This window comes from Phoenix dactylifera, chromosome 8 (genome assembly GCF_009389715.1).
Source record: "Phoenix dactylifera cultivar Barhee BC4 chromosome 8, palm_55x_up_171113_PBpolish2nd_filt_p, whole genome shotgun sequence".
NCBI lineage: Eukaryota > Viridiplantae > Streptophyta > Magnoliopsida > Arecales > Arecaceae > Phoenix > Phoenix dactylifera.
The window spans coordinates 18,561,186-18,575,723 of NC_052399.1; the positions used below are offsets into that span (position 1 = coordinate 18,561,186).

General features: G+C 52.8%; 1 protein-coding gene across 1 annotated transcript; it reads right to left on the reverse strand.

Moving 5' to 3' along the window:
* Nucleotides 1-943: 943 nt before the first annotated feature.
* Nucleotides 944-2,598, reverse strand: LOC103703042 (pentatricopeptide repeat-containing protein At1g05670, mitochondrial-like). The gene has a single exon (XM_026802930.2). The coding sequence runs from the start codon at nucleotides 1,664-1,666 to the stop codon at nucleotides 1,025-1,027; it is 642 nt and encodes a 213-aa protein (XP_026658731.2). The 5' UTR covers nucleotides 1,667-2,598; the 3' UTR covers nucleotides 944-1,024.
* Nucleotides 2,599-14,538: the final 11,940 nt, after the last annotated feature.

The window sequence follows — 14,538 nt, forward strand, 5'->3', positions numbered from 1 at the left end:
ACCAATATAGAATTCATGTTATGCTCATACCAAATTGCTGCCATCACGAAAATCATATAAGCAGCAAGTGCATGTTAACATCTTTGTTTCTCTTCCACAATCCTAACCAAGACCTGACAATGCATCAAAAAAGACGGTTAGAAACTGTACAAAAACTTCTGTCCTGCTGTCATACTTTATTGAGAGAATTGAAAACTAACTATTGACATGCAATGCATTTCGAACTCATGGTGAGGCATGGCATTCGTACCAAGCAAAACAGCATCAATTCCTTTTTAATTGGATGACCCACAAATATAGCATCTCCTCATTTCTTGGGTACCTAAATGGTTTACCCTAGTTAGTCGAAGGATGGTGAGAGGCATGCAAATAATGCTTTGGCAATATAATTGCTTCTTGAGATAATAAGGCCTTTCATCTTGCAAACTGTGAAGCAGCTAGAGGATGCTGAAGAAATCAGATTCTCAACATACTACCTCTGCTTTACTACATTACTTCTGACACAGCAGATCACAAAATGGTGGGTGTGCTCGTAGCAACTGGGTGTTATATTCCTAACTGGTAGCTGCTACAAGAATTTGGATTGTAAAACACTCGCCGACTTATCACAACATCAATCAACATCCTTATTGGAGATGAGTGGCAGCAAGTCTAAATGCTTATCTAGCTGGCTAAACATATAAACATACTCTAAGAAAAGAGAAACCATAACCGTGGATGGAGCAATGCCATTCAAAATAATTTCATTGAGCACCTTAATTGCTTCCTTAATCTCACCTTTGGCGCAAAAATCACTGCAGAATAGCATTGCATATTTCTATATTTATCTGAAGTCCCTTTTCTTTCAACATTCTAATAGTACTCTTAGCTTCCTGTAAGCGAATATTTTTACATTATGCATTAAGTATACAAGAATACATCATAACATTGGGTACCATCTCATTCTCTACCATATGACGCAGCAAATCCTCTGTATATTGGCACCTGCCAGCCTTACACATGCCATCTGAAAGTATGCTATAACTTACAACATCAAGCTCCACTCCTTTATGGGCCATTTCTTCCACCAAATTTGCACATGCTTGAGATCACCTACCTTACAAAAACCAGATATTAAAGTATTGTAACTCACCACATTTGGTCTTAGACCCTGCCTTTCCATATCACATAATAAATCCTGTGCAGCCTCAATGTTCCCAATCTTACAGTACCCATCCATCAAGGTGTAATAAGTGATCACAACAGGTTTGGTTCCTTTCCTTCTAATCTCCTGGAGAAGCTTCCTTGCTTTGTCCATGTTACCCATTTTGCAAAATCCACAGATCAAAATATTATAAGCAACAAGATTATTACTGAATCCTCTCTCTTCCATCTGGCAAAAGAGCCCGATTGCTTCCTCAAGTCGCCCTCCTTTACATAACCAATTTAGCAGGGTACAATAAGTGAACTCATTAGGGCCTGCCCCTTTTTGAATCATCATGTCAAAAAGCCTCAATGCCTCATCTACTCTCCCCTCTTTACAGAGTCTCCCTATGACTCCTGTGTATGTGACGACATTCGGATTGAGACCACGACAGAGCATCTCTTGGATCATTCCTATGGCCTCTTCCAGTTGCCCAACCTCGCATAGTCCATGAATTAGAGCATTGTAAGTGTGAGGATCCATGCGGGCATGTGTTTAGTCCCACATCGGTTATTTGGTGAGGAGATTTTGGACACTTATACAAAACTAAGAAATCCAAAAAATGCCTTCTGACTAGCCTTTTTGGGTGAGGTTCTGGGTTATTACAATAAGTTATGACATTTGGAGAGAAGCCCTTCTCTGATATTTCATTAAAAAAGCAATTTTGCTTCAACTAATTGCCTCTCCTGACACAATCCATTTATAAAGCCAGTATATGTTACCACATTTCCCTTAACTCCCAAGTTGACCATCCTAGTGCAAAGCATCTTCGCCAACTTCATCTTCCGATCACTGCAGAGACCAGCTGAGACACAATTGTAAGCAACGACACTCGGAACCAATCCAACTCTCAGCATTTAAGAAATCAAACGCAAGCCCAATTCTGAAATCGAATTACTGCAAACAAAATCAATCAAGATTGAATAGGTTCTGCTATTAGGGCTCGGCCCGTTCTCCGTCAGCCCACGCAGAAGGCCAAACGCATCGAAGACCCTGCCTTTTACGCAGTAGCCCTTGATCAGAGTATTGCAATATCACATTCGGAGAGTAAGACCAGAATCTTATTTCGTCGAACACCTGGCGTCCAATGCCCGACTCGCAGTAACAGTTGATGAGGATGTTAAGGGTGAGGACGTCCGGGGGAAAGGCTAGTGGCAAGACCTTCAAGAATCCATGTTCTTCGCCATGTTATCGGCAATGGTGTTGGGGAACGCTTGGAGAAAATGACAAGGGTTTCAGCGCCGGGATGGGCGTCGGGATTTTAGGGGCCGAGGACCCGGTTGTATCCCTCGCGCTCACCAACCGTCAGATCCCATTTCGCTTTTAGATGTGTTGAGAGGGTAACTGACGGAGTTCGGAGCGCTGAATCGAACGCGGGAGAAATTTAAACATATGAGCTGTGGATGATCCGACGGTCGACGGGATCAAGGGAAGTATTTCCTTCTTTGGCGCGAAAGGTATAACCGGGATTTCGTTTGCCGACTATTGAGGTGGCGTGCTCCCAGACGAGGGTAGCCAATCAAGTCAGTTGACCAATTATTAGATGATAGAGAGGATTTTTTTTCTGGTTTGGCGTCCATGTGTTTTTGAGAAAAGGCTTCTTGCCTATTTCTCAGAATTTTTCAATGAGCGAACTCGTTGATCAATTCATTTATTCTATATTAAAGTTTGTGACTAGTTGGACATAAGGCTGCAAATAGGTTAGGTTGGCCCATGGCCCCACCCGATCCAACCCGTGTAGATCCGATCCGACCAGAATTTTAGGACTCGCAGGGCTGAGTTGGGTCCTAAATTTGGACCTGTTCTATTTCTTGAGTTAGGTCTGGGTCAACCCATACTCGACCCGACCCATTTTTTGGTCAATTTTGGATTGTTTACCAAAAAATCCGATCTGATCCGATTTGAACCTGGATTACTCATTTAGACCTGCAGCTCGCAAGGAAATCGTGAGTCCTCTGACCCACAGGCTTTCAGCCCACTAGCCAGCTCCATAGCCCATGAGATATAAGTCTCGATTCACTTTCGAAAGGGGAGAATCTGAGTCCCTTGTCCGGCAGAGGAACTCTAGAACTTGAGAAATCGAGAAGACCCTTCCTTTCCGAATCGATCTCCTCCTTCTGCGCGCCTCCGAGTCTCTTCAGCGTTCGACGACTTTGGTATACTTTGCCCCTTCTCCCAAGGTATGTCCCTTCTCCGTCTTAGTTTTCCTCACCCTCCTCTGCTTATACATCAAGTGGGCCTGCAACTACCAGCAATGGACAACGGCAACTAGCATGGGGGAGTTATCCATGGGTAGCTTCTCGGTGCACTTACAACAGCGATCGTCATCGAGCAACGAAGCCCAGTGCTCCATATGCCTCAGCTACTTGATAGAGGGAGAAAAGGTTAAGGTGCTACCAAACTGTAGCCATCCATTCCATCCGGAGTGCATCGATGAAGGGTTGAGGCTCGTTTGAGCTACCCGCTATGTAGGGCTTCTCTTGGGTGATCGACGGCAGAGCCAGTAGTCTTCGTTTGAGAAGAAGATAGGCTGAGAATGGAGTTTTGAGTCGGTGGATAAGAGTGTCTTTTTTTTCTTTTTTATATTTTCTACTCTTTTTTCTTTTTTTCTTTTTTTGGGAGCTATGGGTGTGGAAACAGGAGAGGCTGACGGTGGAATCTGTTGGGGGAAAAACCCCAAGTTATACTGTTGTGGAGGCGCTCGGCCGAAGGGTACTGGCCGGAAAGGCGCTCGGCCAAAGGGCGCCGACCCGAAGGTTGCTCGGCTAGAAAGTGCCGAGCAGAAGGAGCGCCGACCGAAGAGAGCGCCAAGGAAAGGCACCCGACTAAAATGCCCAAGTACGGCTGCTCGGCTAGAAAGAGCCGACCAGAGGATGCCGACCAGAGATAGCGCCAAAGGGAGGCGCTCGGTTAGGAAGCGCTTGCTCAAAAAACGCCGACCAGGGATACTTACAAGGCAACCCCGCCACAGGGCGCCCCATTGGGCGACCAGCTCGGCTCGGCACCTTTGCCGAGCCGATGCCTTAACCAAGCACTCAATCCTCCAAGGGATTTGACAACTCAACTACAACTTGCCGCCTGCCACATCTTTGAGCCATCAAAGCATGAGATCTCCGCAGGCGTTCGGCACGACTCGTCATTAATGCACGAGACCTCTTCAAGTTCCGATGCACTCAGACATTTAATGAACATGGCTCAAGACGATCTCCGGATCGCTGAACCATTAGAGCGTATGGCTCTTCCTGACCGCCGGTTCATTCAGCAATTAATGCACTTACCATCCACGAACCCCAGGCCCACTACGGCCGGCGGTTCAACGACTCCAACAGGTCCGATCGACCGTGACAGCTCCCTGACTCCGGTCTGATCCGGCCTTATTCTCCACTACGCCATTAATGGGCCAAATCATGCCCAATTATTACAAAAGGGACAAACTCCCCTGTCACCTCCCAGGTAACGCAAAACCCCACTATAAAAGGGGAGCCTGGGGGGAAAGATGGGGGGGGGGGGGGAGGAAACACTTGAAGTAAATAGCACAGACACTATTGATGACATCAAAGCTTTCATCTCTGCTTCATCTTAACTAAAATATTCTGTGCATACACTCTCTCTCCTCCCACTCCCTCCACATATTTGCCCCCTCTGACTTAAGCATCGGAGGGCCGGCGCCGGGGAGCCCGGCCACCGGTTTTCCTTGCAGGTCCGGCGCCCCGACAGTGGAGGACGCAGCCGGCCGGTGCACCGCCGTCCACCCCCTGTAGCAGCGGAGCTCCTCCTTCTCCGGTTTCGCGGCAGCCCCCGGGTCCAATTTCCAGCAACAGTTGGCGCTAGAGGAAGGGCCCGAGTTCGCTGCCATGAAGCTGAGAAGTAAAGGGGCTTCCAATGCCTCTCGACGCCCTCCACCCAGCCCTGAACACTCCGTCCGAAACTCACCACCTCCGGCTGAGTCAGTTCATCAAGTTCGGACGGAGCAATTCGACGCCCTGGTGCAGCAAGTGCAGGTGCTGGCTACTGCCGTTCAAAACTTGCAATCCAGGGGCGTTCCTGCGGCGCCGCCTCCTCCGGCTCCAGTCCAACCGGAGCCCCCTACAAGCGGGCTTCCCACTCGAGGTCAGGACTCTCGGGTCCAGGCCTCCCTCTGGAGAGAGCACCTGGCCAGAGGTCACGAAAGCTGGCCCCAAATTGGGAAGGACCATACCGAGTCACGCGCATTCGCCGACCCGGGACTTACCAGCTAGAGTCCCTAGACGGAACTCTCATTCCGCGGAGCTGGAGCTCTGAAAATCTCCGCGTGTACCATCACTAGGACCCCAAAGGGGTCCATTATTCAATTATTGAACTTCATTCTACAGATTTCATTTCATAATAAACTTGTGGTTTACGAACCTATTTTGAGCTCACCGATCTTTCTGGTTATATTCTGATGACAGGTGTGCTCCTACCCCGACCTCGGCCGGGATGCCCCGAGACGACGGGATGCCCCGATCCGTCGGGATGCTCGAGACGTCGAGATATGAGTTAGCGGTCCTCTCTGACCGGACGAGCTCGGCTCGTGCTCCATCGACTATGAGTTAGCGGTCCTCTCTGACCGGACGAGCTCGGCTCGTGCTCCATCGACTATGAGTTAGTGGTCCTCTCTGACCGGACGAGCTCGGCTCGTGCTCCTACCCTGACCACGGTCGGGATGCCCCGAGACATCGGGATGCCCCGAACTTCGGGATGCCCTGAGACGTCAGGATGCCCCAATATATTGGGATGCCCTGCCGCAACGGGATGCCCCGATCCGTCGGGATGCTCGAGACGTCGAGATATGAGTTAGCGGTCCTCTCTGACCGGACGAGCTCGGCTCGTGCTCCGACTATGAGTTAGCGGTCCTCTCTGACCGGACGAGCTCGGCTCGTGCTCCTACCCTGACCCCGGTCAGGATGCCCCGAGACGTCGGGATGCCCCGAGACGTCGGGATGCCCCGGCTATAGGGAAGCTCGAGACGTCGAGATATGAGTTAGCGGTCCTCTCTGACCGGACGAGCTCGGCTCGTGCTCCTACCCTGACCACGGTCGGGATGCCCCGAGACATCGGGATGCCCCGAACTTCGGGATGCCCTGAGACGTCAGGATGCCCCAATATATTGGGATGCCCTGCCGCAACGGGATGCCCCGATCCGTCGGGATGCTCGAGACGTCGAGATATGAGTTAGCGGTCCTCTCTGACCGGACGAGCTCGGCTCGTGCTCCGACTATGAGTTAGCGGTCCTCTCTGACCGGACGAGCTCGGCTCGTGCTCCTACCCTGACCCCGGTCAGGATGCCCCGAGACGTCGGGATGCCCCGATCCGTCGGGATGCCCCGATCCGTCGGGATGCCCCGAGACGTCGGGATGCCCCGGCTATAGGGAAGCTCGAGACGTCGAGATATGAGTTAGCGGTCCTCTCTGACCGGACGAGCTCGGCTCGTGCTCCATCGACTGAGTTAGCGGTCCTCTCTGACCGGACGAGCTCGGCTCGTGCTCCTACCCTGACCACTGTCGGGATGCCTCGAGACGTCGGGATGCCCCGATATGTTCGGAATATGATCTTTATTGGCCAAACGAGTTCGGCTCGTTCTCCATCAACCCTGGCTGACGAGTTTATCTCGTTCTCTATTATTGGATTTCTCTGCCGACGTCCTCAGAAAGCGGAGTCTGAGCAGAGAAGCGTCTTCAGTCGCCTCGGCGCAAGGACGCATGTTATATAATGTCTCGGCATTATCTTATTTATCTTATTTCTCTGGATTTCTCTGCCGGCGTCCTCAGGAAGCGGAGTCTGAGCAGAGAAGCGTCTTCAGTCGCCTCGGCGCAAGGACGCATGTTATATAATGTCTCGGCATTATCTTATTTATCTTATTTCTCTGGATTTCTCTGCCGGCGTCCTCAGGAAGCGGAGTCTGAGCAGAGAAGCGTCTTCAGTCGCCTCGGCGCAAGGACGCATGTTATATAATGTCTCGGCATTATCTTATTTATCTTATTTCTCTGGATTTCTCTGCCGACGTCCTCAGGAAGCGGAGTCTGAGCAGAGAAGCGTCTTCAGTCGCCTCGGCGCAAGGACGCATGTTATTTAATGTCTCGGCATTATCTTATTTATCTTATTTCTCTGGATTTCTCTGCCGACGTCCTCAGGAAGCGGAGTCTGAGCAGAGAAGCGTCTTCAGTCGCCTCGGCGCAAGGACGCATGTTATATAATGTCTCGGCATTATCTTATTTATCTTATTTCTCTGGATTTCTCTGCCGGCGTCCTCAGAAAGCGGAGTCTGAGCAGAGAAGCATCTTCAGTCGCCTCGGCGCAAGGACGCATGTTATATAATGTCTCGGCATTATCTTATTTATCTTATTTCTCTGGATTTCTCTGCCGACGTCCTCAGGAAGCGGAGTCTGAGCAGAGAAGCGTCTTCAGTCGCCTCGGCGCAAGGACGCATGTTATTTAATGTCTCGGCATTATCTTATGTCTTATTTCTCTAGATTTCTCTGCCGACGTCCTTAGGAAGCGGAGTCCGAGCAGAGAAGCGTCTTCAGTCGCCTCGGCGCCAGGACGCACACGGTACAAGGTACCATTTATTTAATATCTTTACATTATTTTATCTTTGGATTTCTCTGCCGACGTTCCCAAAGAACGGAGTTCGAGCAGAGAAGCGTCTTCAGTCGCCTCGGCGCAAGGACGCACACGGGACAAGGTACCCGTCCATTTAATGTCTTTACATTATTTTTGTTTTCGGATCTCTGCCGACGTCCTTGAAGAACGGACTCCGAGCAGAGAGCATTTGCAATCGCCTCGGCGAAAGAATGCTCACGACACCAACACATTATTATTCTAAGTCCGGTGAATCCCCGTCACGAGTTGACGAGCATTCGACCCATTCGTTCGAAACGAATCTGGTCCGCCCCGGCAACGCGAGGGTCGAAGTTCGCTAACTTCGCCGAAGTTTAAGTCCCGGTGACCGCCTCAGGGCTCGGTCAAGTCCTGGGCTAGGCTCGGAACGATGGAGCCTAAATCCTTGGTATAAGCACAAACGTTGCTATACCATTGGTCGAGGGACCGAGCAATGGAGCTCGGCAAGCCGAACCTAAACCCAAACCCTGTGGCGGGCGAAATTAGAGGCCATAGAGCCCATATCCTCGGAACCTAAAACGGATCCGAGCAGAAAAACTTGCGCTACGACAAACGTTTCCAAAAAAAAAATGTATATTCATTTCAAAAAGGCCCGTAGGCTAAGTACAAAATTGGGGCTTGGCCCTTACAAGTATAGGAGGCCATCCCAACCCTAGGAGAAATAACAAAATTACATCAAAGGCTCAACCTCGGCCACCTCGGCCTCGGCGGTTCCGGGAGTGGTCGGCTCAGCAGCTGAGACCTCTACAATGGCCTCGGCAACAACAGGAGTGGCCTCGGGGGCAACCTCGGTCACTTCAGGGTCGGCTACGGCCGCCTCGGCTACCGGAGTTTCTGCCTCCGCCTCCGCCCTCCCTGCTCCCGGTTTGAGCAGGTTTATATCGAAGTCCGGGAGGAGCCGCCGCAATTGGTTGCGGAAATCCCAGAAGCCTTGGATTAGCCCATTTACCCCCTCCTCAGCCATGAGGTCGCGAAACTCTTCCGACTCGCGGAAGAGCTTCACCGCGTTTTGGGCGTTCTCCCGAGCCTCGAGCTCCCGGGCCTCGTGATAAGAGGCCTTCCGCTCAAGGTCCCTAAGCTCCCGCTCGAGCTCTAGGTGGCGGCCGTGGGCGCCCTCCAACTCCTGCCCACGAGCGGCCAGTGCTTCCTCGGCCTTAACTAGCCGAGCCTCTGCGGCGCGCAGCTCGGATCTCGCCAACGAGTGCGCGCCCTTCTCCTCGTCGAGCTCGGCGGTTAGAGCTCGAATCTTCTCATCGGATGCTCCGATCTTCTCTTGGAGCACCCGTTGTTCGGCCTCGGAGGCCTGGTACTTCTCTTCGGAGGCCAGGTACTTGGCCTCGGCGGCCATGTACCTCCTCTGGGCCTCCTCGAAACTGCGCTCACGCCTCCGGGCCTCCCCCGGTATTCGTGGACCAGGTGCATCAACATCTCCGTCTCGTGCACGTGCTGTAGAAGAGAGACGTGAGGCGCCAAAAAAAAAAAAAACAACAAAACAGCGAACAATCCTTGTAGGGGGGAGATTTTACTTACCCGGACGATGTTGCAGCGAGTGGCGTCCATGAAGGCGTTGTAGCTCATGGACTGCATCGTGGTCCGGTCAGCCGGGAGCAGCGCGAGCCGAATTACTTCGCGCGCCACCTGTGGGTTTTCAAGGGCTGAATCACCCTCGAACACGGACCAAGAGGGTGCATAGGGCACCCGTTCCTCCGAGCCTGGCAGGCTCGGGAGGCCAGCATCGGCTGGCCTAGATGGAGCCGACCCCGAGGCTCCTCGACTGCTCCCCGGCTGGGAGCTAAGGGGCAGGGGTCGGACGAGCGGCCGATCTGACTGCCGCACGACCATGGCGGGGCGTGCAGGCACGGGACCCGCAGGACTCCTCCCCTGGTCAGCAACTGAAGCGTCCTGCCGACCAGGGATCTGCGTTAGAGGCGTCGGGCATAAGGGCGCCATCGGGGCTCTGGATCCCGAACTCCCGGGACCCGCGCCCTCTCTCCGATCAGCCTCGGGGCGCGCCTCGGGGCGCGCAGGCTGAGAAGGCCCCGCCTCGGGGTGCGCGGGGCGGGAAGGACCCGCCTCGGCCACTACTGCCGCCGAGGGAGTCGAGGCAGCCGAGGTCTTTTGCTTCTTCCTCGGCTCCGTGGGCTCCCCCGAGAGCTCGGCTGCCCTCTTTTGGTAGCGGGCGTAAAGGACTTCGCTCTTTGTTACCATTTTCGCGATGTCTGCAAAGACGAACAAAATTAGAACATCAGAACAATAAGGAAATAAAAATTGCTGTAGCTATCCTTACCCTGAGGACGTGCCGAGCTCAGGCCCACGTTCACCAGCGCGTCCTCGCTGATGAGGCCGTTCAGCGAGATTCCGTCCCCGAGGCTGCGGACGGCGTCAAAGATCCCCTCCTCACGTGTAGTAAGCCGGGGGAGCTTGTTGATGGACTTAAGCTGGGGTGGCCTCCACCTGGGGTCAAACCCCCAGGACCGTTCAGAGCCTAGGAAGAAGAACTTCTCCTTCCAGCCATGAATGGACGAGGGGGCACCATGGAAGAGTGGTGGACCCGCCCGGAGGGCAATGTAGAGCCACTCTCCGTCTCCCGGACTCGACTTAAAAATGAAAAGTCGCCGGAAGACGTTAACAGAGGTAGGAATCCCCTGTAATAAACACAGTGACAGGAAACCCATCACTGTCCTCCAAGCATTCGGAGTGAGTTGCGCCGGAACCAACTGGCATACCCCCAGCAACTCATTCACGAAACTGTGGAGAGGGAATCGGAGGCCGGCCCAGAGTGACTCTGAGTGCACTCCGATCCGGCCTACCGGAGGATCGGTTACCCGATCCCTCCGCCTGGCGGGTTCCAAACGAAACCCCCGAAGAGGGAAGAACCACTCTTCGGCCATCTCCACCTCCAAGACGCTCATGGTGGATACAACCTCACTAGGAATAGAACCCATTGTAGAAGAAGAAAGGGATTAAAAAAGGGGAAAAAAGGACAACCTGAGGAAGATGCCGGAAAAAAGGGCTTCGGTCTCAGGAAGGCGAAGAACAGAAAGCTAGAAGCAGGAAGCAATAGAAAGAGGACGGAAGGCTGGGGGAAGGTTTAAATAGACCTCCCCAACGGCCTGGATCAGCGAGAGATGCTGTATCCTGTTGAGATGACGACACGCGTCGATCTGAAAGACAGAACGGCACCCATAATTAAGACCAGCGCTTCGAACGCCGAAGCGCCCCATTGGATCGCGCGGAAAGGCGTCCGCAATCGAAGATCGTGCAGCTCCATCATGAGCCCACGACGCGAGGACGCTTCGCGAAAAGTGTCCCAATAATGAGGCCTTTTCGGGAAACAAGAGACGTCGCCTATTAAAGGCACCTCGAAGCTTCCGATAATTCAAAGCGCGCGATAAACTATTAATCTTTTGGGAACTGAAATGACCCATTAAAAGCTACTTCCCGCGCTCCAGCTGGTAGCCAACTGGAACTCGGAAGTCGGGGGGTAGTGTTGGGGGAAAAACCCCAAGTTATACTGTTGTGGAGGCGCTCGGCCGAAGGGTACTGGCCGGGAAGGCGCTCGGCCAAAGGGCGCCGACCCGAAGGTTGCTCGGCTAGAAAGTGCCGAGCAGAAGGAGCGCCGACCGAAGAGAGCGCCAAGGAAAGGCACCCGACTAAAACGCCCAAGTACGGCTGCTCGGCTAGAAAGAGCCGACCAGAGGATGCCGACCAGAGATAGCGCCAAAGGGAGGCGCTCGGTTAGGAAGCGCTTGCTCAAAAAACGCCGACCAGGGATACTTACAAGGCAACCCCGCCACAGGGCGCCCCATTGGGCGACCAGCTCGGCTCGGCACCTTTGCCGAGCCGATGCCTTAACCAAGCACTCAATCCTCCAAGGGATTTGACAACTCAACTACAACTTGCCGCCTGCCACATCTTTGAGCCATCAAAGCATGAGATCTCCGCAGGCGTTCGGCACGACTCGTCATTAATGCACGAGACCTCTTCAAGTCTCCGATGCACTCAGACATTTAATGAACATGGCTCAAGACGATCTCCGGATCGCTGAACCATTAGAGCGTATGGCTCTTCCTGACCGCCGGTTCATTCAGCAATTAATGCACTTACCATCCACGAACCCCAGGCCCACTACGGCCGGCGGTTCAACGACTCCAACAGGTCCGATCGACCGTGACAGCTCCCTGACTCCGGTCTGATCCGGCCTTATTCTCCACTACGCCATTAATGGGCCAAATCATGCCCAATTATTACAAAAGGGACAAACTCCCCTGTCACCTCCCAGGTAACGCAAAACCCCACTATAAAAGGGGAGCCTGGGGGGAAAGATGGGGGGGAAGGAAACACTTGAAGTAAATAGCACAGACACCATTGATGACATCAAAGCTTTCATCTCTGCTTCATCTTAACTAAAATATTCTATGCATACACTCTCTCTCCTCCCACTCCCTCCACATATTTGCCCCCTCTGACTTAAGCATCGGAGGGCCGGCGCCGGGGAGCCCGGCCACCGGTTTTCCTTGCAGGTCCGGCGCCCCGACAGTGAAGGACGCAGCCGGCCGGTGCACCGCCGTCCGCCCCCTGTAGCAGCGGAGCTCCTCCTTCTCCGGTTTCGCGGCAGCCCCCGGTCCAATTTCCAGCAACAGAATCCATGGAGGGATGGTGGCTTTTGGGGTTTTGCCATGGGAGAGGGCCAAAGCACAGACTGCCTTACCCAACCCGGACCCGACCCAGATCTGAATTATTCGGGTCGGGTCTGGGTTATATATGGATCCGACTCGAATGACTCGTTGGGCCCAAAATTATAGTTGTGGACCCGACCTGACCTGACCAGTCGGGTCGGGACTGCGTCTAAAATTAGAACCCGAACGAGAAACCGTGTCGGATCGGGGTCACTCAAGATTCGATCTGACCTGACCCATTTGCATCCCTAGTTGGACAATACTCGACTTTTAATGGCACCATATGTCTCCAGTAATGTGCCAATCATATGTCACGCTACACATTTCTTAGGACAGAGCTCTAAAAAATATACTAAATCTAAAAATTTATCACAACCTGAATATATGTGAAGAGTAATGATCTCAATTCATAACAAATAATAAAATTGATCCAACAATTTAATTACCCAACCAGTATTAGTAATGCTCTATCTATTCATTTCTTCCACTTGTGATCTCAACCATAGTCAAGTACCATGCAACCTGCAACTTCGAAAAGAGAGAAAAAAAAAAAAAAAGAATGTGGGCTTTATAACCCAATAAAAACTCCAAACCGCTACAATATAAAAAATAAGAAAATAATTGGTTAGCAATATAAAATAAATATTGTATCGGTGCTCGGAAAGCTTGTGTCGGCGGAGGCATAGTCGGCCTCTTCGACCGGCTGCCACCGGGGCCGGCTCGGCGAGCTGCGCAACGCCATAGTCGGAAAGGCGGGCGAACCGATGCCGATTAGGACGTGGGACGGATCGGTGGTTGATATGTTGCGATGAGCGGTTGTCACGGAACCGCTTGTCGTCGAGGGTCAGGGACTGCGAGTGGATAAAGACGAGAGAGCATGCGCTACCTGGAGGATGATCTGGGCTCGGTGCAAGATTGCCGAAGCTTCCCAATCCCCATCCATTCGGCTCGACTCGGTCTGGTTCATCCAGTATTGCTCGTTGGTCGCTGGAAAGCAACGAGGCCTTGACCGCGCTCAAGCCGAAGCGAACCGGGGATCCAACTTTCCATCCACGCCTGCCCAACCCCGATACCTGCTACCCGCATTGACCGCGACAGAGCACCACCCTCTCTCTCTCTACAAGTATACCTCTCTCTTCCCCCACACAAGCACGTCATCCTCTCCGTCTGAAGCCATGACGCCGGCCAAGATCACCATCGTCTTCTCCGTCATATCCTCGCTCCTCCTTGTCTCCCATGCCCGCTTCGTCCCCGACGACATCTTCCCATTCACCACCGCCCTCTCCAAGCAGGACCCACTGGAGGACACCGATCGGACGGCCATCGTACTCCCGCTGGAGAAATCCCCCGACGGATCCATCTCCGCCGCCGTCGAGCCATTCCACTATGTCGACACCTCCCTCCGCCACCCGATCGGCCGCCACATCCGCCGCCCGATCGGCCCCCACTTCTTGCTCCGCCTCCGCCACGGCTGCCATGGCCCCCGGCACGGTCGCTTCCCCTACGGAGACCACATGATAGCGTTCCCGAGGGGCCGCAAGAATATTCCGAGGGGTTTTCCGGGCGAGATGCGGTCGATCCTGACGATGGGGCCGCGAGTCCCGAGGGGATTTCCCAACGAGAAGCAGCCGACGCCGACGGGGAGGACGGAATCCGAGCGCAGGTTCTGGAAGGAGAGGGCGGCGATGGCTCACGGGATGAGGGAGGCCGAGAGGCGCCCGCGGGTTGTGAAGCACGAGGAGGAGGAGGAGCGGAGAGAACACGGGGACTTCGCGAGGCGGTTCTGGGCGATTCTGAACCGCTTTTGACTGAGTTCCGGGTTTGGTAGGATTAGCAGAACTCGGCGACGTTTGGCATAGTCTTATTATACGATATTGTTGAGCTTGAGTATTTATTTCGGTCTCTGTCTTATTTTTCCTACTTTATTATATGCTCTTATATATTGATTGTATCACGTAAACACTATGCTTAGCTGTATTTAAGTTATATTTAAAGTTTGGCATGCGTGGTATATTGGCGTGGCCATGTAGTTATTGT

Coding starts and splice junctions, on each gene's coding strand:
- LOC103703042 (XM_026802930.2), bottom strand. CDS start 1,666: ATGGATCCTCACACTTACAATGCTCTAATTCATGGACTATGCGAGGTT.